Below are 23,897 nucleotides of genomic sequence, written 5' to 3' on the forward strand. Positions count from 1 at the left end.
ATATTGATCACTCTCTTTTCCTAAAGGTTTTAAGTATGCCTGGAAAGGAGTATGGCTTCTAGGAATATAGTGTGTATTGCTGCAATTTCGGTGCCTTTTAGTATAGAAGAATGTGCTTTTCAGCACAAATAGCCTGGAACACTCTTCAAAATGAGCACTCAATTCCCGTGGTTAAAATCAATTTTGCCTGATGCCCAGCTTTCCCAGAAAAAAGTAAGGAGACAACTGCAAGGTGATATGCTGAGAAATCTCCTTTTCTAGGCAATACACCCTGAGCATTACAGGTTTCTCACAGGGCTATGCAATTCATTCATAATCCTTTTGCCAAGAGCTGTGCATTGAATGAAACCTCTGAACAGCTAATGAGACGTGCTTGGACATTGTCTTGGTGGACACTAATGGTGTTCAAGTCTTCCCTTTCATTAAAAGTCTCGAGTGTATGGTTTACAGTCAAGTCTGAGATGTAGCAACTTACCTGCAAAAATTCAAGGACAGATCATAACTGAAAAAAATAAATTCAGAAGAATTTGGTCATGAGGTCTTTTCACATTTTATTTGAAAATAGTGGGCTGTAAATTAATTACCAAAATTACATGGTAGTACTGAGGTTTTCTGGTCCTTCACACCAGAACAAAATGAACAGGTACAAGGCTGAGGTTTCTCACTAGAGTAATTATTGTGTTTGGTGTAATGGGCACAGTGACAGTCCTTGACAGAGGTGGTATTACTGGCAGTTCTCTTGGCACAAGAAGTTGCTGACCTCACTGAACGAAAGTAAATGTAGCTGGGATTTAGAAGGCCTTGTACATTAACAGGATAAGCAGTGCCAAGCCATGGACTTTGGAAAATTACTCTTATCCCAGAACAAGGGTTTTATTAAGAGCTTTCAGCTTCATTGTCTCCACATGTTTTTGAATCCTTTCTCCAAGCTCATTGTTTTGGGGTTGAAAATGTCCATCTGGATAGTTGTGCAGGTCTCTGCAAGAAATTTAAAACACCATTTGTATTTATAATAACCAGGGAAACTACTTAGGAATGCTGAAAAATACAAAGAAAGAGACACACAATTTCTTTTTTTTAATAATGAATGCAGAGGCAATTCCACTACTTATGCAGAACTGGAAAAGCAGTGAAACTGTGGAAAGAACACTCATTCCTGGTTTGGCCAGTTAGGAAAGTTAACCATCTGAGAGGTAAATACAAGCTGAGTTTTACATTTTATCCATGAAGTAACACATGCTGTAATTGCCAGAACAAGAGTAGCCACATGAAAAACTTATTTGCCTTAAGGATAAAATGCTGAAACCGTGATAGAGGAGCAGTATATCCTCTGTCATCTAGTAAATACCACCCCACCAATAACAACAAAGAACCTGCCAATGACAACATAAAGGATTGAGACTTCATTGTTTGCTAAGAAATTTTTGTTTCCCTCTTTACAGAGCCAAAATAATAGGGAAGATTTCAACAAGTAAATATCAATACCCAGAGTTGTTTAATATAGAAAACTATTTTCATTTTTTATGAAAACATCTAAAACTTCACAGAGAAAGAATCTTACGGTTATAAAACTACTTACCCAGGAGAAGCATCATCCAGCACTGTACTACTGTGGAAGAAAAAGGTCACTCTTTAGTTACACAAGGTGTCCCAAATCCCCATGTTCTGACAAGCAGAGTGTCACAAAATGTAAAGAACAGCACTGAGTATGACACACCTACATTTTAACAGCTAATTATCTTCAATCAATGCTGTAGCAATCACAATACATCAATCAGTGTTTTGTCAGAGACCTCAACAACACACAGCACTGGTTTTAAGTTTAATGGCTGCAAGTTACACGGGATTTCAATGTCAATCAAATTATTTCACTCTAAAATTAAAGGAGATATTTTTGATGGCTCTGAAAATTTCAGGTTATTATGCTCATCCTGACGTCTAAGCCACATCATGACCATTTTAAAGAGGGGACAAGGGGACAACTGTTGGACAGAAAGATTAATTCACTTGCTCCAAGTCCCACAAGGTATTTGTGAAAACACAAATAGAGCTCAGCACTTTCTCCTACGTTGCTCTGCAATCACTTATCATACCCATACTACCTGCTGAAATGTGTGTTGGGGCAGTGTGAAGCTCTGACAGCACAGCAAATGTGACCTACTCCTAGGAAAAAAATCAGTAAAAAGCACCATGCCAGGGGGAAACTCTAAGGGCTTTTTCCTCTGCCAGCATTAACAAATATCTAACCAAAAGGGTGACTGAAAAGAAAGTCACTGGTCCAAGAATATTGACTCTCTCTGAGAAGGCAAGAAAACTGCCTCAAGTGTTAAATCATGTTGATATTACCAAATAAGAGACATGCAAGCCAATGTGTCACATTCACAGCTGCTTTCTGAAGTAAAATCCAGAGACTGCATTTGCAGTGCAAATTTTTTCAAAAGTACCAGATCTACATCCCACTTGTGATGGAGCCCCTAGAGCATCTCAGTATGACTTTCTATGCAATTCTGAAGGGGATGCTTGACTTCAGATTCCTTCCTATTCCTCTTTCCTAATTTAAAATTATACCTACCTTTCTTCTTCCGCCGATTCCTCTTCGTCGTCTTCTGTGAGTGCCTGACCAATCTGTGGAAATTCAGCTCTCACCATCTCTGGAGTAAGAATCATTTCAAACTCAGCCTCATCTGTCTCACTAAAAATTAGTAAAGATGACAAACAATTGACCTTTATCCTTTTAAAAGTATTTTTTAGCCAACGAAAACAAAGGTATGTTTTATGCAAGAGGGACTTTGTGCTTTTGCCTTTGAGGATCCCTCGAGACACGTTTACACACAGACAATCACAACATGTACAGAATAGAGGAGAAACTTACTCATCAATCACATTCTCCTTGTCTCTCTCAGGTAAGTCAGTCAGCACTGGTGGTACATCTCTTGGAAGCAAATCTAAACTGTAAGGATCCCTGTGATGGAAATGGTATTAGTTTAAACTGCTAATGCTAATGGTATTAGTGCAGTTACTCTACACTAAACTTTTTATATTTTGAAGCTTCACAGTAGTTACGGTTACAATAAAGATGAGGTACTTTTAGATATTCCTGGAAAATTTGAGTACACCAGAAACTGCTGTAATACAAGGGAATGTGAGCCCAAGAGATGTTGGCTACCACTGGGTACAAGTGTCCATACAATAAAGGTTTTACTGTTCATACTCCTGCAGGACAGACAGAGTTTGTACTTCCTGGGGTCTGCTAGGACTGAGACAACAAGCTTCCAGGAGAGATGTTACTGAAAGTGCAGACTGGAACTCTCCTAGGCATTTCCTCTAATGATACTTCTCTTAACCCACCCTCCAAGGAGTTCAGTAGGAGTTTTCCCTGTTGGTTTTGGATTTCTGAGCAGCAATTTATTACACCCATAGGCCCACTTTCATCGGTGGGACTAGTAACTGGTCAATATACTTACAGGCAACAGAAACTAGTGCAGGGTAGAGGCACTGTATATTCAAATTTTTTCTTACCTAGGTGCTGTATTTGTCAATGTGGGAATGTTAGAAAAAGTGGAATACACCAATGGTGAGAATTTCCTCCATTCCATTACTCCAGAAATCACTTCCTGAAATGACAAGTGCTACAGTAATCAGACCCCTAGTACATAATGCAGTGGGGAGAGAGGTTTGCAGGGCAGAGCGTCTCACTTCTTGGCTGAGAATTGAATCTGGAGAGCTAAATATTTCAAAGATCCTCCCATCATTGTAAGGTTGTGAAAGTACAATAGACAGTAAAAAGACAGAAGGAGCAAAGAAACACTGTGGGATAAATAAGAGACATGGATAAAGCCTAACAAGAATTATTAGAGCTAGTTATTCCGAACCATGTCATATTCATGACCATATTTAAGTGCATGCATAATTTATATTTGAAAATGTCTTCTATTTAGGATGACTTCATCTTCCTTTTTGATTCCTTAGAGCAAGTTTTCGGCAAGAACATACCCAAGCCAGATACTCATACAATAAACCCAAAAGGCCATACCTTGTGATGCAGAAATTTCTTTTGTGTGATTGGGATACTGGATCCTTTGGGGCATTCCTTGGTAAAGGTGTATTTTGGATGAGGACAAAGATGATATTCAATATTTGATTCACAATAGGGCAATGGAAGTAAAAATGGAACTAATCCTGGAGCAGGGTTCTAAAAACAATGAAGAGATTATTTTAATAAATTGTTCTGAGCACTATAAAGAATTAAATTCATGCAAATTCATTTCTTAAAATTAGTGTCCCCAGATTCACAGCCTTCTCTCATTGTGACTGTTTGGTGTGATCCTTCGTTTCCTATCCCTTCCCCTCATCCTATAATCTGTCCGGTTCATTCATTCTCTGCACTGTCTAAAATACAGCAATTTAGCTGTTGTCTTGAAGTTTGGGAGAAAAAGCTATTGCCTAATTATTCTAAAACCCATTACTGCCTCTCTGAACAGTTCAGAATCCAAAAAGGGAAAGTGGACTCACTGTGGGGGAAGCTAGTGAGCATTTTGCCATCAATTTCCCTGCACTAGCATCTGTTTCTGGATAAAGCCTAATGCTGGGTAGTGTGGAATCAGGTTGTGCCTGGCTCTTATGACACGACAGAGGGATGAAAGAGATGCAGAGAAGATCTCATTAGAAAGTCCACTGGAGTCCTGGCTGCAGGCAGTGAGGGCAAGTCTATACATATACGTTATGCCAAGATCACCAGACCAGCACAGTGGGCTCTGGGCCATTGCAGCTAAGAAATGCTCAGAGACAGAGCCACCCAAGCCAGGCACAGTGCCACACTGGCTGGGAGATCTGCCTGCACCCACACACCGCACTGCACTGAGCTCTACAGCTGCCTCTGCCTGCTCAGACACCTCAGGCACCTGCAGGCTGAGCTGCACTGTGTGGGAAACACCTTCTGCAGCTGGTGCCAAGTAGCACAATCTACACAACAAGTAAGTAACAGAAAGTTCTCCCACGCACAGCATGTGGTGGGGATTTTTTGAATCTCTGTGCCTAATAATTTGGAAATGTGCTTTGGGATGCTCTGAGAACTATTAGAAACTATAAGGCAGCAGGATGCAATGTGAGCAGAGTTTGACTTCACTTTTCTGTTTACCAAGGGATCAGGCAGAACTGTAGTCCCCCAGCTGAATAGCAGGAAAAGACTGTCCTACCTATCTGGGCAAGAGCAGGAGGTTATAGAAGGACTGAGATACCAAGATCATGCCTTTTCCTCTGGCATCCAAATGGGGAAACAAGTGGAGAAGAAGGAAGGGGCTCCATGGTATTCCAGGGAGTTCTGTGATCACTCACCATTTGTGGAGTGTCAGACTGGAAGGGTCTCCAGTTCTCTGCTTTCACTGGCAATTTTGCCTTATCAGCCCTTCCCTAAACTGATCAAAACCCATCCTAAAGCGAAAAGTTGCCTTTCTCAGTGGGATGAGCTCTGTGACTCCTATCTACCAGAGCTTGCATCATGAAGGATTACTCTCACTCTGTATAGTTTTATATACCAATCTGAGTAAGAAAATTGCCTCTCAATTCCACATGAGGCTGTTCATGAAACAAATACACTTTCCTTCCTTTCCTAGGTTCTTTGTGGAAGTCAACATCTACTTACAAAAATGCGAAGTGGGTTGCTCTCTGCAGGGTAGACTAAAGCTCGGGGAGGAACCAGTTTTAAGAGGCTGATATCTCTTTCTGCTACTTTTTCTGGGGATGGTTTGTAAAAATCCTCTTCTGAGTATGGTTTGTAAAAATCCTCTTCTGAGTATGGTTTGTAAAAATCCTCTCCTGGGGATGGTTTGTGAAAGTCTGTCCTCTGGAAGACCAGGTCAAGCTGCCCCTCAGCAGAAGGAGCTACTTGAATCAATTCATCCTTGAAAAACACAAAGGTTTTCAGAATGTAGTAAGCTTTTCAATATAAAATGCTGAGACAAAATTAATCAAATTATTGTAGAACTGTAGGGTTGGAGTGACTTCAGCAAAGTGTGAATTTCAGGTGATTTGTTACCTGGGCTCCCTGCCTCAGTGGCCGGGAAAGTTCTCGAGGTTTGTAACTTGTGGCTGCATAGTGTGTACAGAAAGGTTGATACTTCATAATGTTGGAATGCTGAGGAACCTAAGTGAAAAGAAAAAAGATGTGCTGCAGGAGATGACGATAATCACTGTTGGTTAACTCACAGATGGAACGGAACATTCCGGCTTTATCACGGACACATCACATCCCTGTGGCAAAGGATACTTGGATCACCATTCTGGAACATGGTATATGACCAAAACTTTGAGAAGGCATAATTCATCAGGAAAAGCTGAATAAGGGCATAAGAGAATATTTTCATTCTTGCTTTTCTGTGAAAGATAATGGATTTAAGAGTTTCTTGATCAAACATTCTGAACTTAATGGGGTGCGAAAGGCTGTGTGAGTAATGGCTGTAACACTGACAGATGAAGCAACGTGTAGTAAGGGGAAAAGATGCTACAAGAAAGTTCCCAGACTTGTCACATCACCTGAATAAAAAGAAAGTGCACTTTGACACAAAATCTGTATGGATTTGAACCTAAGGAATTATACTTACTTTGATGGGATGCAGAATTTGATCTTTTGCTATTCAAAAATTGGAGAGAAATGGGTTTAGAATTCAGGAGAAAAAAGTTTCTATACTCATAAAATTGAAAAAAAAATATTTCAAGAAGGAGATGTTCGCATTTCCTATGAAGGAACTAAGCATGCAGAACTGGATGCCAGATAAACAGAAGACTTCCATTACTTTCTAAAAGGAAGGACATTTTTATTATGTCACTTTTATAAAACTCTAGAACCAAAGAAAAAACTGTGTGGTGTGCAGGGCTCACAGCATCCTCATTCACAGAAGGACTTTGATGTTTGAGATATAATAGTTTCAGCTGAGGTGACTCATCTCTCTGTCTGGAGAGAGGGGACTATTCTGACTATGAGCTTGTTACTTATGGAAACAGGTGAGACGTTTTTAATACGAGTATGCTAATCACACAGACGCACAAAGCATTTTTACTGGGCTGCACAGAGGCCACTGAATCAGGAAGAAAACATCTAAATGGACTGATGGAAGAGAGAAATACAATACAGCTGAGGGAGCTGTGCTAACTCACCTTCAAGTCATAATAAGGAAGAATATGTCTGACTGTCACATCCACAGATCCAACAGGAACTGGTCCAAGAGCATCAGGTGCCTGAAAGAAAAAAGTATTTAAAAACTAGGAATATGGTGGGCATTTTGTTTTGCATTGGCAGCAATCCATCAGCACAGCTAACTGAAAACATATGGAAACAATTATGCAAACATTTATTTTATACAGTTTGATATTTCTGCTGTTCTTTCTTGGACTTTGAGATTTCAGTAATTTTTTCTTTCTTTTCTTTCGCAAAATCATGGATGTTAACTAACTCTGAACATTAATGTATTGCTCAGAATAATAGAATGCAAAGATTTTTTTTTTTACTGTTTTCAGCAGTACTCTTAATAAATACCAAGTCCTGAATTAATCTGTCAGAACCAGTCATGTTGTGAAATTTTAATAAAGGCAGTACCAGGCCAATATCTTCAACAAAATCCTATCTTGAGTGTTGACCAACATTTTACTTACTATACCTACCAAATCATCATTTTGTTCATGGGAACTGCAAAAGGGGAATTCAAAAGGCAATATAAGATCTTCAGATATGCTGGAAGAAAGGCCCTTACATTCTTCACTCTTCTCTGATTTGCTGAAACCCCTGGTTTCTGTCATTAATGGAAAACAAATATTAAAGTTTCATAATTTATCTTAATACACTGTTTCAAAAATAGAATCAAGCCACAAAATGTATTTAACATCTTCCTAAAACAGGATGTGTCTAGTAATTTTAATATTAAAAAATAAAGTAATAGTTCCTAAAGGCTTTAAATGTCACATCTACAAGATATGAAGCACGATACCTTGACTAGCAGACAGATCTAATTTACCCTTTCCTGAGAGGACATTACAGCCCACTCATTCCAGCTTGGTTCTCTATCTCCTTCTGCTCAGCAAGGAAGAGATAAGTCAGAGGTCTCTCTTACACTAAGTGCCATTACACCTTCTATTTGCAGCATCCATGCAACTCCTGCATACTGGGAATTAAATGTGCCTATTGGCAAAAGCAGGAAAAGGCCCGGTATGGAAAGATGTGTCTCAGCAGTTGTCAATTTGTGTGTGGGAGTGGGACATAAGAGACAAAAATTCTTTTCTGTCCCCCATATACCCAACTATGACTCCCATCCAAGGCCAGTTTCCTTCTATGACTGTTAAGCAACAAGTGAGTTTTCCAGGCCAGCATTTGCAATTCAGTATAAAGAAAAGTGATTGACTAAAAGCACTTACATGAGAAAGAGATGAGGAAAAAACCTGAACCCAGTACTGGCTATGTATCTCATGGTTCCTACTGCCTCATTTTGCCTGGGTTCAGACATCCTGCCTTCATCACATTCTGGAATCTTTCCCCCTTCCATCCCACATGCAGTAAGTTCCTCTTATCCTGTGTCTCTGACTCTTGGGCTCTGCCTGATCTGTTCATCTGCCTATTTCTCATATAGTCCTGTTTGCCCCTCCATTCTTCCTTGGGCTATACATAGAAGGGGTTGGGATAGAAAGGATCTCTCAAGACCACCTAGCCCAACCCTCCTGCCAAGGGTTGCAGGTGGATTGAACTAGGTGAACTTTAAAGGCCCCTTACAGTCCAAATCACTTTATGATTCTACCTTTTCACACTTCTCTTTTCCTCTGGAAGACTCCTTTGTAAGGACTCTGTCTGTATGTTTATATGTAATGAACCTGGCACACTGCAGCACAACCTGAATTATCACAGCCCACAGTCAAAATATCAAACTGTTCTAATCCTTACCAGACACAGACCCTTCCTCCTGACCTCTGCCCTCGCTGGTCAGTCCACGGAACAGAAGCAATAAACGATTCAGCCGAGCCTGAATCAAAATCTGAGAGAATGATTTTTAAATTTAATATTAAGTTGAAGACTCTGAGAGATTTACAGCCATAGAAATATACTGTGTGTGTTAAAACTGTATTTATTCTACAGAGCTCACTCAGACATCTCTATTTTGTAATATAGTTTTATGTTCAGGAGGGAGAAAATGGGAAAGAGAGATGTAGAATGGATCTCAAATCTACAATGACATTACACAACAAATACAGTTAAAACCTTACAGGTTAATCAGACTGTTTTTTTGGCTAGGTCCTAATCCTTCAGCTTGTTTATTGGCATACACAGATATAACAATGAGTGAACAGTCAGTTGATCAGGGCCATATTTGTATTTGTGGCTCTGAGAACAAGGAGAGTAAGTAGCAACCTGCACTGTGTAATTTGCCCATGTATCACAGCATAACAATGAAGAGCTCTAGGTTTTAATACCAGAAGGAGCCATTTACAGCAAATTATCTTACAGGAAAGAGCATTTCATTTCAAGACCTCAATATTCTGAATAGATTGGAGAATATCCAAACTGGACACTAGGAGAGCAGGACATTTCTATCTTGCTTGCTACATTGAGATTTACTGGAGAAACAGCAGTGGAGATGCAAGTTCAAATTTAAACCCAATGAAATAAGTGATTTAACTGATTAGTCTTTAGTTTCCAGGTCTATACCTTCCTTATTTGAATTTATGCCCATTGTTTCCCATGTTCCCACCAGGCACCAGTGCGAGGATGATCCATCATCAGTAACTTCCTCAGAGGTGTTGGAAAGTGCTGCTCTCTGCCTCTGCTTTCCCTCTCCAGATTGTCTCCCTACAGAGTGAGTGCTCTAGACTCCTCAGTGGCTCGACACTGAACTCACTCCAGCTTATTGATGTTGTTCTTGTACCAGGTACAGTGTTCTATACGCATTTTGAAATTTTCTCTTCTTTGTGCAGAAGTATTTTTTACTTAAAGAAAAAAAATTCATCTGCATTTATTTAGTCTCAAGTGCAATATGAAGCACCAGCTGAATACAAAACTTACTCCATATCTTTATTTCCTGTTGAGGTAGAGCCATATTTATCAAACTATCAAATCCCTAGCTAGTTGAGAACACTCCTTATGTGTCTGTTTGCATGTTCTCTTGTGCTATTTCCAAGGTATCATGCCACCACACTGCATTCTGTTTGTTCACTTTACCTTGTATGCTGCTTTTTGGAATTTCCTTAACATCCTCTTTCTGTTGTCCCAGGGGTCATTACGGAGCAAGTCAAATGTGGGTTGCACACTTGGATGCTGCATGGCATTTTTTTTTAAAGGAAACAGAAAAGAAAAAGGACAACCCCTTTTACAACTGGATAAGGGAGAAATTTCCTTCAGCCCAAGCCATTCCTTGGCCTGCATCCATATGTTATTCCTAAATACTGAAATTAAGTCAAGTGAAAGCATTTGCAGTACTGGCATTTAACCAGAAGCCTTCATGGAAGGGCTTAGTGGGAGGTAATCACCAAATACTTGCAGATGTGGTATGGGGAATGAGAGGTAACGTTGCATGGTCTGCACACACACAAATGGCAGACACATACCATAATTTAAGTGCACTACATGGGCAGTTGGACAGCAGAGAGAATGGACAGGGTCTCTACCAAATATAGACATCTTGCACAGATGTGAAGCTGGAGCAGCTGTAAGGACTCACACCAGGGGCCCAGCAAAACCAGTATCCCTTCTCCAATAATGGCTGATAGCACATACTAAAGAAGGGTGAAAGATGCCACAGAGAAGGAGCAAAAAAATCTAAGTACCAGAAAGGTTCCTGTCAATCAGACCTGCAGGTAAAGGTTGCAAATCTTTTGATTTAAGCTTAACCTTACAATCAGGCATTAGAAAGCTTCTCCTGAGAGAAACAAGTAATATAAATCTCAGGTTAGGCCTTCAGATTTCCTTTTGACTCTCATATTAGATCAGAACATCAGAACATGAGCTGTGCAAGTAACATGATGCTTGCCCTACCTAAAAGTAAAATGGGAAATAAGGCACTGACACAGAAATAAGAACATTAGGAGGAAAAGTATTCAATGTCAAACATCTATGGCTGTTTGGTAGCTTAGTAGGTGATAATAACATATAGCAGGCTATAATAATGTACGTACAAACCTGGCCAACATGCTGGGTAACACGTTTGAAAGAAACTTCTACTTCATTCCTTTGAAACTCCTGTTCTATGATAGGTTCTCCTCTTTGGATCTAATTTGTCACCAGGAAGAACAATCACATTAGCACAAAGCATCCAGTGAATTCTTTCCTTCCTTACAATTAGTGAAACTCACTTACAATGAAATGTTCTGGAGGTGCATTAACAAAACATAGACTTAATTCCCTTTTAGAGAGTGATTATGGCAACCCTCAAGCAAGTCACATGAAGTAAAACAATGTGTTTTCGGGTCTGAGTTTCAATCAGATCTCTCTCCTAGCAAAACATGGTTTGCATTGCATAGCCAGAATCAGCAGGTAAGGAAATAAATGCTTCTAAACAAAGTTAATATACATCAATTCAGTGATATAACAATCTCACAATTTAGATTTTTTTTCACTCACTTCCTCCCTTTTACTATTAAATAAAATGTTTGAATTAATTAATTATGCCTAATTCATTGTATAAATCAAGCCTTTATCCTGTCTAACAATAATTTTACTCCTGCGAGCAGTTCCTTGGAAGTCAGTGAGATGTCAGAAGCTACTTGAATATCCAGGAGGCAGGATAAGAGGGACAAGCCCCACCTGTCTCTGAGGGCTGTGCCACATGGAAAAATATTTCCTGCCACCAAGTATTGCTTATTGTTGTTGTCACCTCTGTGGAAGATGACCTCCAGTCTGGAGTGACTGGAAGAAACCAAAGAGAGAGATGGTGAAGGTGCAGAACAACCGGATGAATTATCTCCCCATGGCTCTGCGTGAGAGTACTGGCTGCATCTCTCTCTTTGACTGTGAGTCATTCAGGACATCAGCTCTTCAGAGAGGTACAAATAAACAGAAGTTTGGATGCAGCCACAGTGCTGACAGGATTGTGCTGGAATGTGGCACTGTGATGTGACTGGGTGCAAACCTGCTAGGTTGGGCAAAGATCTAGTCATCTTTCCATGAATAGCTTACTCTTCTCTCTGTCTACCTCCAAGATAAAACCACGTCAGAAACAGGCACAATAAAGATATTCAGGCACAATAAAGATATAGCTGCAGTAACAAGCACAGCTAGTACAGCTTTGCATTGATGTATGACGAAAAACTTAAGATGTAGAGAGCTTGCTACAATTCTCTAGTGCACTGCATAATCTGAAAGTATAACTTTGGGGTTAAATTTACAGAAAAAAACATCAAAGACTAACCTTGTATTGCTCTTCTTCCCTTCGTCGTCTTTCAATAATCTCTTTTTTAAATTCCTCAGAGACTGGATCTTCTCCCTTATGAACCTGCCTGCATTAATAGTGGAGGCAAGAATTTTTTTTACTTAATGCATAGCTTGCTTTGCTTAAAGGCTAACAGACTCACTCTCCTCTTCCTAAGGTGCCTAGGTGTCCATGACATTCAGTGTAAGAGCAGATCTGTGGATTTCAAACAAAACCATGGTGTGCTTAGACATCCAACTATGTTTTGCTTTACACCATTTGATGTATATAGGATTACAGAATCAATAAGCCTGGAAAAGACCTCCAAGATCACTGAGTCAAGCCATTAAACTAACACTGCCAGGTCCTCCACTAAACCACGTCTACATCTATCAGCACCACATCTACATGTTTTTGAACACTTCCAAGTATAATTCTGTTCAGTCCACTATTCATTTTAGTCTTGATTTATTGGCAACCATGACAAAATCTTCCTTTGCCCTTAAGGGCACAAGATGAGATGTCTGAGAAAAAGGTTGGGTGAACAAAGTTTTCAGCAGGTTTCTTTCTGAATGGAACCATAACACAATCAAAGACCTCACTGGATACTACTACTATGGATTACTACTGAGACTGCTCTTAGGCAGAAGAGAAAAAAATTAAATGAAACAACAGTAACTTAGCTGTAAAACAAGCCTTCTTGGGACAAGAAATGGCAGCATTATGCACTAGTGGATACTGCATACATCATTCACAGAGGCCTTACTTAAGTAAATCCCAGTCTTGTTAATGTGGTTAACTAACACTTACCACTTTAGATGATTTGCTTCCTCTTCCTCAACATTTTGTTTGACTTTTAATTGAAATACAGCTTCCTTCATCTGTCTGGTTTTTGCCCCTTCTCTGCCTTGGGAAAGGACTGCAGGAATATCAAAAAGCCATATCACACCTCAAACTAGATTGGATTTTTAATTGTGAAATCTATCCATCATGGTAACTGAACCCATTAATACATAAAGCTAAGGTGAGATTTCTCACAGAAACTACAGTCACATCATGTCAGCAATTCTGAAGCAAAGCTCCTCATCAGAAAACTACAAATAATGCTAAGACCAAGTTTATGCTGCCTAATTACTTTACCTTCTTTTAAGTCCTTAATCTTCAATTTGCCTGGTTCCTGTATCAAAACAGTAGCTACAGCATACGGATTTGACAGGTCTGTGGGGAATCTGAGGTTCTGGTATTCAATTTCCTACGAGACATAAATTAATAGGAAGAAATAGAAACATGAAAGATTTCCAGCCCAGAAAAGTACTTGTAATTATTGTCTTTTCACACCTTTACCTTTTGAATAGGCTTCGATCGCGGTTGGCTGACTTGGTCTCTTCTCCACACCATGAGTTTTCCTGCAGACCCAGCTTTTTTTGCTGGATGACTTTGTTGTTTGTCAAAATGTTCTTTTCTAGATGTCAAAAGAACAGATATTGCTCTCATAAGTACTCTGTAAACAGCATATAGGTCTAGTACATGCATTTACACCCCCTTTAGGTATAGAAAGAAACTGGAAATTTCTCTCCCAAATAATGACCGGAACCAAACCTTTTAATGTTCCGTGTTCACAAAAAAATTAAGTATAGCCCAAAAGGCCTCATTGCTCACAACCCCCTGCATTTGCAAGGCCTCAACAATAAAAATAATAAAGAGGAGGAACAACAGAAGCTGAGGATGCTCAATACTTCTTTAAGAACATGTAACTTGTTATATTTGTTTTGGTAGTTTCACTTCTGAGTAAATGATGTAGCAGAGCAGGTACATGTATTAACAGTCAAATTACATTAGTGCATTTTAAGTCTCCAAAGATACAAATGCTTAAAACTATTACAGCAAAATGATATGAAATCCTATTACATAGATATTTTTTGGAATTTGGGCAAAGGAACTCAAAGATCAGTCAGCCACACATACATCAGACCCAGATGTGGTATTGATGTTCCTGTGAATACACACACATAGGGTTTCGAGCGAAACTCTGAAATCCGTAACTGCATTGCCATTTGTGCTGTTCCGTACTCAAGTGGGGAATACTTCACAGTTACTTTCACTTTTTCATTGCCTGGAATTATTCCTATGATGAGAGGAGAAAAACATTAAGAGTCCATATAACATGAGCCCACTTACATATGCTGAAATTGATTCTGGGCTACCTTTTTTTTCAAACAATCTGTGAGTGGTTGGCAGTAGGCATGGAAAATATTTCAGGTCTCAAAGTGTCTTTCAAGAACTATGTCCATTGCCAGATAATAGAAGATATTTTGCAATAGCAGAAAGATTTGACAGGAGGGCTGTAATGTTTCATACTGCTGTGAAAATCATTGCCTGTTTACATGTGGACATTCTTCACTTGCATCTGCTAGTGTTAAGTCTTCATCACTTTCTGCTTTCACGAGCAAAGCCTTATAAACATATTCCTCTGTGCTCTTCCAAGCTGGGGGACTCATCTGGATTTGATGCATCACCTATCTCTACTTGACCCTATTTCCTTTATACCTTTTGCATTATTTTCTCAACCACTTTAACCACTATTCATACCCCTAAACATTCAGTGCAATCCCAGGATACAGGGACTCCTCAACATTTCTGCAACAAGGAGCTTATTCTGCTCATCAGGAAGAGTAATTTCTCATCTCTTTCAAGTGACCGTTGCCTGTCTTTCTGCAACCTGTAAACCTCAGTTAGTTTCACTGGGTTGGGTTTGGGTTTTTCCTGTATGTGTATACAATTTGGTAGAGAATTTAATCCTTGAAGGTGAACTCTGTTGTTAGTGTTAGGTTTACCTTAAAGGTCTTTTCCCACCTAAATGATTATGTGATTCTCTGATTGCTGATCTCTGAGCTCAGTGGCTTGAGAAGGAGCTGAAACGTTTTTGTACTTTTCACATGGCCTTCAGTACCTCCTAGTTTCAGGTTACCAAAATTTCTGACTTAAGTTTTACTGGGTTGATATTTTTTTCTGGGATACTCTTCTGGGAAGGTAAAGGCCAGATGGACTGTTTGGAACATCTCATATTTTGTCAGAGGTCTGTAGCTGGGCATTACCAAAAGAAATCTACCAGCCACTGATGGCTCTTTGCCATGAAGCTGCATATGAGTGGCTGCATTTACCTGGAAAAACCCTGTGGCAAAGTGTTTTTCTGTACAACACTGAATACACTGTCACAAGTAACTGCACTTAATAAATACAGATTTAGCATTTAGGATTTCAAAGATGTTCAGTCTACCAAATGTTGGCTGGACAGTGAAGGCTCTGTGAGGCTGAATAATATCAATGTGGAATTCAAAATCTATTGGACAGCTGCACTGCAACGGGATAACATACTCCTTACTGAAAAGAGAGAAAAGAAGAATGAGATTAATGAAACTACAATTACAAGCTGGGAAATAATATTATACACAACATGCACTAAATTATCTGTGTTCAGAGGGGTGAGTTACTTAGAAAATTATAATTCCTCACTGTTCCAAAATAGCAAAATATTTCAAATCTTTCACTTCCTGAGGAAACGAAAGCTAAATCTTGATCTGAAAACTGAACATTTTACATTTTGACTTACTTTCTCCTACCCATACAGAATCTGATTACAGAAAATTTTAAAAACCTACTTTTTGGAATTTATTTCTGTGTATCCTCAAATTCTTACAAACTCTAATATCTAGCAAGTACAAACAATCCAGACTGGAGCAACAATGAGCACAGAACCACAAATCAGCCTTTTCCCATGGCCCTCCCCGTGAAAGATGATGAGAAAAGACTGTGCAGTCTTCAGAAGTGTTGAAAACTCCAGCACATGACTGGGCTTTTACCACTGTAGAAATAATGATGCTGTGGCCTGATTTTCATAAAAGCCCTTTATGTCTCATGCAAGTTGTATGAAGAGTATTAGCACACATCTTTTCAAGCTGCTTTGTCTTTCTATGCATGTATTTTCACAGATCAAACTGAAACACAAAAGCATTGGTGTAACACCATCCCTCATCCTGCAAATCAAGATCAATTTACCCAGGCTTATTCCTGCTTTTTATTAGCTGCCTGACTGAAATTCTATCCTGTTGATTAGCAAAGAATGCATGTTATACACAATGTTCTTTCGGAAAGCACATTTTGAAATGCCTAAGGAAATAAGCAATGATAGCAAAGCCCTTTTTTCTCTCTTAATATGACCTGTTCATGAAGAAGTTGTAACAGCAGATTGGGCAGGCAATTTGTTTCAGTGTATAGTGGAGCTTGAACAGTAATCAAAGTGCCTTAAACCCAAGACAATTATGCCACCTGTTGCCTGATGGACCTTCTGTACCTAAGGAGAATAATGGGTGATAGAATATAGATTTTATCCTACAGTTATGGAATTAATAGGCAGTTTTTCCATTGACCTCACTGGCTATGGATTGAGCCCAGAGCCCCTTGGGTTCTGTATAGTACCAAGTACCTCAGAGAGTTTTTATTTTTAGGGAAGTTTTTAACAGCTTAATGATGAAAAACACTGGTAGAAAATTAAGGTTTGAAACTATGAGTTTTCTTTTCAAGAACTCTTCCAAATTCCCTCAGGAGTATCTCTGAGCATGCATCCCTGCTGTGTCAAAAAAAACCCCTCCCATTATTTAAAATTATATTTTATACTCTTTCTAATATCTTCTCTATATTCTGGGAATATGAAAATTCTGTATATTTCAGCACTAAAATAGAGCAAATAACCAGAATCACGTCATGCCTAGAGGCATCCAAAAAGTCGGGAGTTGTGTTCAGTCCTGTGAGAAAGCTGTAACAACAACTCCTGATGGATTCACTAGAGTTTAACAGATTAAAAGGGATTAGAAAAAACAAAAGGACACAAATATTCATTTGCAATGCTGGACTCAGTGGGCAGAATTTTCCTTGTATGGGCCTTGCCAATTCATATTTCAGTAGAATTCATGAGTTACTTTCAACTCACAGGCTAAGACAAAACCTAGCTAAGACCTTCAGTTCCTATAATTCACTCAAATCTTTATACTAACAACCATGAATACAACTAATATAACCAATATCCTGCGGAACTAAACCCTAATTAACAGGATCTGCCTTCTCCTTTTCCCCTTCCCAGTTCCTATCAACAGCTACTACCAATTACTTAGTGAGAACATTCAGTGTAACATCCATGCAACAGGCAAAGTGAGATGAAGGCTATGCCATTCAGAGCTTCACATCAGATCACTTTAAATATTTTTAAACAGAAGAAGTATATCTAATGACTGATCAGTGTCTGGACTAAGGTAAGCTATTTGCTAGCACTTAACACCTACCACACATTCATTTCCAGAACTTACACCAACCAAACCTTCATTTCCAGAACCCTTTATCTTGAAAGGAAGATCCATTCACTTATGACCTAATAATGCTAAAAAGACACAGTACTTGGGAGTGTAAAGATTACAAACAGCAGCCATACTGCTTCACCATATGATGAATGAGGTGAGTCAGCACTGCTTTAGACTAACTGAAAATCCAGTTGCATCTTTACATGTTAACTTTGCACAGCATTTACTTCACTGAGAATGTGCCCCTGAAACAGTTCATGTACAGAATTATTTTGAAGTCCAGATGGCAGATTACTTCCTTAAAGCTTCTAAGACATTAAGTTGTACAAATAGAGGAAAACGAGATTTTTCTGGGTTTGGGCATGCCTCATGAAATGTGGACAAATGTCTGTCCTTAACTCACCTCTGACCAACTGATACATCAGACAGATTTATGAACGTTGGAAATTCTACAACATTCATAGCAGGATAAGCATGCATGGGAACAACTAAGTTATCATCTCCCTGCAAGTAAACAAACAGACAAACAAATGGATGCAAATATTTATGTCTTACAATGAATAAATCATAGAATCATGGAATGTTAAGGGTTGAAAGGACCTTAAACATCATCTAGTCCCAACCTCCTGCCATGGGCAGGGACACCTCCCACTAGACCAGGTTGCTCAAGGCCTTATCCAACCTGGCCTTGAACACTGCCAGGGTTGGGGCATCCACAGCCTCTCTGGGCAACCTGTGCCAGGGCCTCACCATCCTCAAAGTAACGAACTTATCCCTAATATCTAACCTGAATTTGCCCTCTTTCAGTTTGTACCCATTACTCCTTGTCCTATCACTACAGTTCCTGATGAACACTCCCTCTCCAGCTCCCCTGAAGGCCCCCTTCAGATACTGGAAGATTGCTATGAGACCTCCACACAACTTTCTTTTCTCCTGGCTGAACAGTCCTAAGTTTCTCAGCTTGTTATGGAAATAAAAAGTTTCTCTAGCTTGTTATAGAAATAAAAAGTTTCTCTAGTAGTTGGCCAGTAAGTGGGCATAAAAGATCTTCAAGATTATCACTGTGTTTCTCCTCAGTATACATCTGTTTCCATACTTTATGCAACTCTCCCGAGCTCCTCTGAGCCTGCTCAGCTAAGATATTACATCACTGTGGCACAAAAACTGGTCTACTGGCAAAGAATAGCAGAATAAGTAATATAATCTTACCCACAGCTCTGGGATGTTTACAGAGGAAAATTTTAGATGCTTAAAATTAAATACTCCAATCAAGACTTAATGGGAATAAATCCATGTGACTCTAGAATATTAACTATACCTTTGTCATTGTCATTGTGTCCGAAGAGTTGTTTCATTCCATCACAACTTCAAACTATATTTTGTGATAAATCCTCACCTTGCAGTGAATCCGGATGCAGTCGTAGTAATATCGCCACTCATCAGGACAAAAATCAACAGTCACCACATATGACAAACCAGGGACAAGCCGGTGCTAGAAACGGACCAAAACAAGATAAAAGGCATGTAAAAGCTCCTTATATGACACAAAACCTGTGCTGTGTGCAAAGGGCAGTGTGAAAGCTTTCTGACACTTACTGCTTTGCTGTATTTGATCTGAAAATACATTGTCTGGGGTGGTATTATGTGAAGGTTTATTGCATTGGCAGAAATATTTGTCAGCTTCTGTAGAACAAAAGAAAAACAAAACCACAAAGCACTTTAAATATAAGAGGTCAATTGAGAACTGTACTTTTTATAAAACTCTCCATAGCAAAGAAGTAATAATTTTTACTTTAATAGAAATAATTCTGAATATGCTCTGAATTTAAAAGAAAATTATGCAAACCTTACATGCATTTTTATTCTTTGGAAACAAGTCACAGTTCTTAACCAAGGAACAACAGTCTTGCTAAAAGAGATGCTACTGTTGAATTGAATTCTGATCATGTTTTGCTTATAGGCAAGAGGAACAAAAAATGAAGCAATCTACTGACCATTTTTAGAGAGGTCTGAAACAACAGGAATCATGTAACACTCCATGTTTTTGTTTTGGATTACAAAGCAACAAACCTTTGGATAGTGACAGTTCAGCCTGTAAACCCTCCTGCATCTTGTTTATTTTCATTATATCTGGAGAACCCGGTCCACCATAACTACCCAACCTCTGCCTCAACACATCTACCATATAAATAAAGAAGGCAGAAAAGGGAAAGTAGAGAGAAGAAATACCCAAACCATTCCCAAGGAAAGGTAATCAAACCTATGCAGTGAGTTTCCTTCCTCAGAATAAATTGCTCTTGGCAGAAGGCCAGAGGTACTTTCAAAACTTTCCCAACAGTGAACGTGCTTGCAGATGCAGTGACAGGCCAAGGGCATTTTGAAAACAAGCTTCTTGTGGAGTTAAAACACTAATCTCTTCATTCATGATGTGCAAGTTACATATCACTTACACTGCTTGCAGACACGGAAAACAGAAATTAAAACAGAGTGTAAAGGAGGGTGCTGCACACGGCGTGGCTGGTACTCATCTGTTTTGTTACCACAGGGCTACACATTCTAAATGCTGCTTTTGAGAGCACTCCACAGAGCAATGGCCTCATGACCACAAGCAGTCAGCTCAGATTCTGCTGTCCTTTTATGAGACCCAAGAGGATCCCTGCTCTGACACTTACCAGTGTCTGTTGGTGATGTTTTCCAACTTCGTACCCTCCATAGTGTAGCACAGCAGGCTCAGCCCGTACAACCTTGCTCCTCTGAAATGCTGAATAAATCTCTGTAGATCATAAAACAGGGAGAAAAGGAGACCAGGTGAAATACACATGATGACTGCTACTTATATGGATTAAGTCTATTTATGCTATACCCAATATATTATAGAAAAAAATGAGACAGTTTATTTCTCCCGTTAAGTAGGCATGAATTTTTAAAAACCCCAGCAGAGCCATGATCTTGACACCAGTTTACCTCTTGGCATCATGGCTTCAACAAGCCATCCCAAAACTTCAGGGTCAGCCAGAATCAGTACAGTCACTATTTCTTCCCTGACTACCTCTCCTATGGTGTGGGCTCACAAGAAGCTGCAACTTAAGCAACAGGATGGGAGTTTTGCCTGTGAGTTGCAAAAAAAAACAACAGCCAAGTGCCTCTTCTTAGGATTGCTCCAAGGTTGGGGAACAGTCAGAAAGCAGGAACTTACTTGATTCCAGCAGGTGATTGGGGACAGCACTTCTTTTTTTAGGTTCCTCCACGAGGCTGCCCAAAAGGACACTTGGTATTTTCCTGAAGGTCTTCCTAGCAACAGTGATGTCTGTGGAGGCTGACTGAACTTCATCCATATCAGGGCAGAAACGGGGTCTCAGTGGCACTAAAAATCCTCAGTGCCTGGGGTCAAATGAAGACAACATAATGATCACAATGTCTTCCCTTGCCCTGGTAACATCTGCTGCCTGAAACTGCCTAAAAACATTTAGGAGAGGGAGTTACTTTTTTTTCCCTGCTGAAGAGGATTACTCTGTGTGTGCCAAGTATGAGGACAGAGAGATTCCACGAAACCACTCTCTGCAAGGCCTAGCTCTCACTGCAAGGCCTAGCACTCTGAGCATGTTCATCTGTTCTAAGGCTTACTGGGGACATTTTCCTTTCAGGTCTATGTAAAACATCTCTCTCTACCTCCATGTCCCCCAACACAGATAAGGAGATGAGGTATTTCTGATAATTCCACTATCCGAACTGATTTCTGCCAAAATGTTCTTCCAATCTCTCCTGGGTGTTTGGGTTGTTAACTTGTAGATTAAATTTAAATTTTCAAATATTAATATGAGGGATAAGAAAACTGGCATTTGAATTTTTTGTTTGGATAGCATCATCTGGGTTATTTGTTTAGTGAAGATAACTGTAAACCCAGAAAGCCATGGGCCTTACAGATCCTATGTTAAGTATGCAGTTATCAGAACATAAACTTCTCTAACAGCAAATGCAAACATGATATAATAAAGACACCAGACACAATCCATCCACCAGAATTTATCTTTGTAAATATAGCATACAGCCCTTGGCTCTGTATGAACTAGAGAACTGTGTGGAGAAAAAGAGAAGACACTTTTGGAACAAATACTGAATTCAAAAGCCATGCTGGGTTTTTCAGCCCTCAAGCAGGCAGCACTCAACAGTTCCAAAGCTAAATCATTAGTCCACCTCCCCCATTACATTTTATGGTCTCATGTCTGGTATTTGTCTGGTTTTCTAGTCTGCTTTAGATCTTCCAGGCACAAGTTGAGAGTCGCTTCAAGCTCATAAAGTGCTGGTTTGATTTATGGGTTTTGTAGTATTAAATAATAAATAAGCAAGAAGCTTAAAATAACGTGCTACTGGCACCCTGGCCTCGATAATATTTTCCACTCAATAGCTTCAAGCACTTATTTTCCACTTGCAACACAAAATGTGTAAGAGGAGCTGCATTGTTATGCACAACAGTAAATTTCTTCTGAGGTAGTGAGACCAACCAAACTTGGACAAAAGTATGCTAAAAAAAATTCTTTCCATTTGTGTTGTTCAACTTTAATATATACACCTGCCACCCTCCTTCTCTTGGTCAGTATTCCGTATTGGGAATTGCAGGGTTTGGAAAGGTGCTGGCAGACTTATCTTCTCAAAGGATTCCTGGTGTAATTCGCAGAGATGCTGCCATCATGGCTCACCAACTTCAACAACGCACTAAATGTTCTTCAAAGGGTTAAGAGAGAACAAAGCCTTAAGGTCCTGGAATGTCTAAACAGACCGATGTTCTTCAATTTTCCAGGATAGCTGCGTCTACCCTTAACGAGACTTTTGTGTGTGTGTGTGTGTGTGTGTGTGTGTGTGTGTGTGTGTGTGTGTGTGTGTGTGTGTGTGAAGCCACCAAGAGAAATGTGAAACCATGGGGGTCCATGGCTAAACTCACCCCAAACACCCTCAGACCAGGATATCGCCCTCCTCCTGCCAGTTCTTGGGCTTTCTAATCCCTTTCGTGTCTCGGAGCTGCTCGCACACCTCACCTCACCGAGGGACGCGGTGTCACTCCACTACAACCGCGTGAGGCTCGCAAAAGCATCGCTGTACACACAGCACGTCCTGTACACACAGCACGTCCTGTACAGCCCGGCCGAGGGAGCCCCGGCTCAGCCCGCTCGTCCCCCACAGCCCCCCGGCAGTCCCGGCTCAGCCCGGCCCGGCTCTGCCCTCACCGCGGCCCCGCGGCGGTCGCTCGGCAACGGGGCGGCCGCGCCGGGCCGAGGCACTGTCGGCTGCTGTCCCCTCAGCGGCAGTTCAGCTGCCTGTCATGGCGAAAGGACAAAAACTGAAGAAAAACAACTTTTTTTCTTTTTTCTTTTCTTTTTTTTTTTTTTTCTTTTAAACCCTCTTTCTCTCCTCCCCTCTCCCCTCCCGCCCCCCCCCCCTTTTGTGTTCTCACTTTCGGTATTAAAGGGCCATGCCTTAAAAAACAATCCTGAAAAACCTTTTTTAATGTGGTGTTTTTCATACCACATATGAATTACTTTACTTTTTCCCTGCGTGGGCACAGGGAAAGAAAAGTTTTCTTCCTTATTTTATTTTTTTTTTTTTTTGCCTTCAGACAGGTGATCGATGAGACAGAGAAATGCTGAATTAATGCTGAATGTTGCTATTTTGCTGTTTTGCTTACGATACCTTGGCATCCCTTCTAATTGTCCCAAACCCATACATTGTCTAAACTCCCAGTATAATGGAGGAGCCAAAGAGAAAGACTCATACAATCACAGAATGGTTTGGATTGGAAGGGACCTTAAAGATCGTCTTGTTCCCGCCCCCCACCATGGGCAGGGACACCTTCCGCCAGACCAAGTTCCTCCAAGCCCCTACCAACCTGGCCTTGAACAGTTCTAGGGACGGGGCAGCTTCTCTGGGCAATCTGTGCCAGTCCCTCACTGGCTTCTGCACTGATATATCCTGCATTAGGCAACATAAAAAATAAATTCAAGACTACTGGCTGCCCCATCTCCTCCAGCCATTGGGTGTTTTACATTTTTCTTGGGTGTGAATGTGCATTTGGAACAAACACTATTCATGGCCCTGATGCTTTTCTCATGATGTCTTAAATATAGGCTTAGTACAGAAAGCCAGAAATATTTCCAGGATAGTTTTTTTTTTC

General features: G+C 40.1%; 1 protein-coding gene across 3 annotated transcripts; it reads right to left on the reverse strand.

Annotated features, from left to right (window-relative positions):
• Positions 1-526: 526 nt before the first annotated feature.
• CFAP221 (cilia and flagella associated protein 221) lies at positions 527-22,956 on the reverse strand. 3 transcript variants are annotated; one of them, XM_032693834.1, is made up of 25 exons: positions 22,765-22,956; positions 20,928-21,112; positions 20,404-20,504; positions 19,328-19,414; positions 19,128-19,223; positions 18,135-18,235; positions 15,658-15,761; positions 14,346-14,505; positions 13,719-13,842; positions 13,521-13,632; positions 13,191-13,299; positions 12,381-12,468; positions 11,153-11,242; positions 10,196-10,291; positions 8,924-9,014; positions 7,657-7,784; positions 7,153-7,233; positions 6,035-6,142; positions 5,642-5,899; positions 4,034-4,192; positions 3,520-3,614; positions 2,873-2,962; positions 2,573-2,692; positions 1,580-1,609; positions 527-978 (listed from the first exon to the last, which is right to left on the reverse strand). In XM_032693834.1, the coding sequence occupies exons 2-25, from the start codon at positions 21,064-21,066 to the stop codon at positions 855-857; spliced, it is 2,691 nt and encodes an 896-aa protein (XP_032549725.1). In that variant the 5' UTR covers positions 21,067-21,112; positions 22,765-22,956; the 3' UTR covers positions 527-854. The 3 variants fall into 3 exon arrangements, with proteins under 3 accessions (XP_032549725.1, XP_032549726.1, XP_032549724.1); XM_032693835.1 differs by having other exon boundaries at positions 13,725-13,842; positions 22,671-22,956; XM_032693833.1 differs by having other exon boundaries at positions 22,671-22,956.
• Between the last annotated feature and the right edge of the window lie 941 nt (positions 22,957-23,897).

This window comes from Chiroxiphia lanceolata, chromosome 7 (genome assembly GCF_009829145.1).
Source record: "Chiroxiphia lanceolata isolate bChiLan1 chromosome 7, bChiLan1.pri, whole genome shotgun sequence".
NCBI classification, from domain to species: domain Eukaryota; kingdom Metazoa; phylum Chordata; class Aves; order Passeriformes; family Pipridae; genus Chiroxiphia; species Chiroxiphia lanceolata.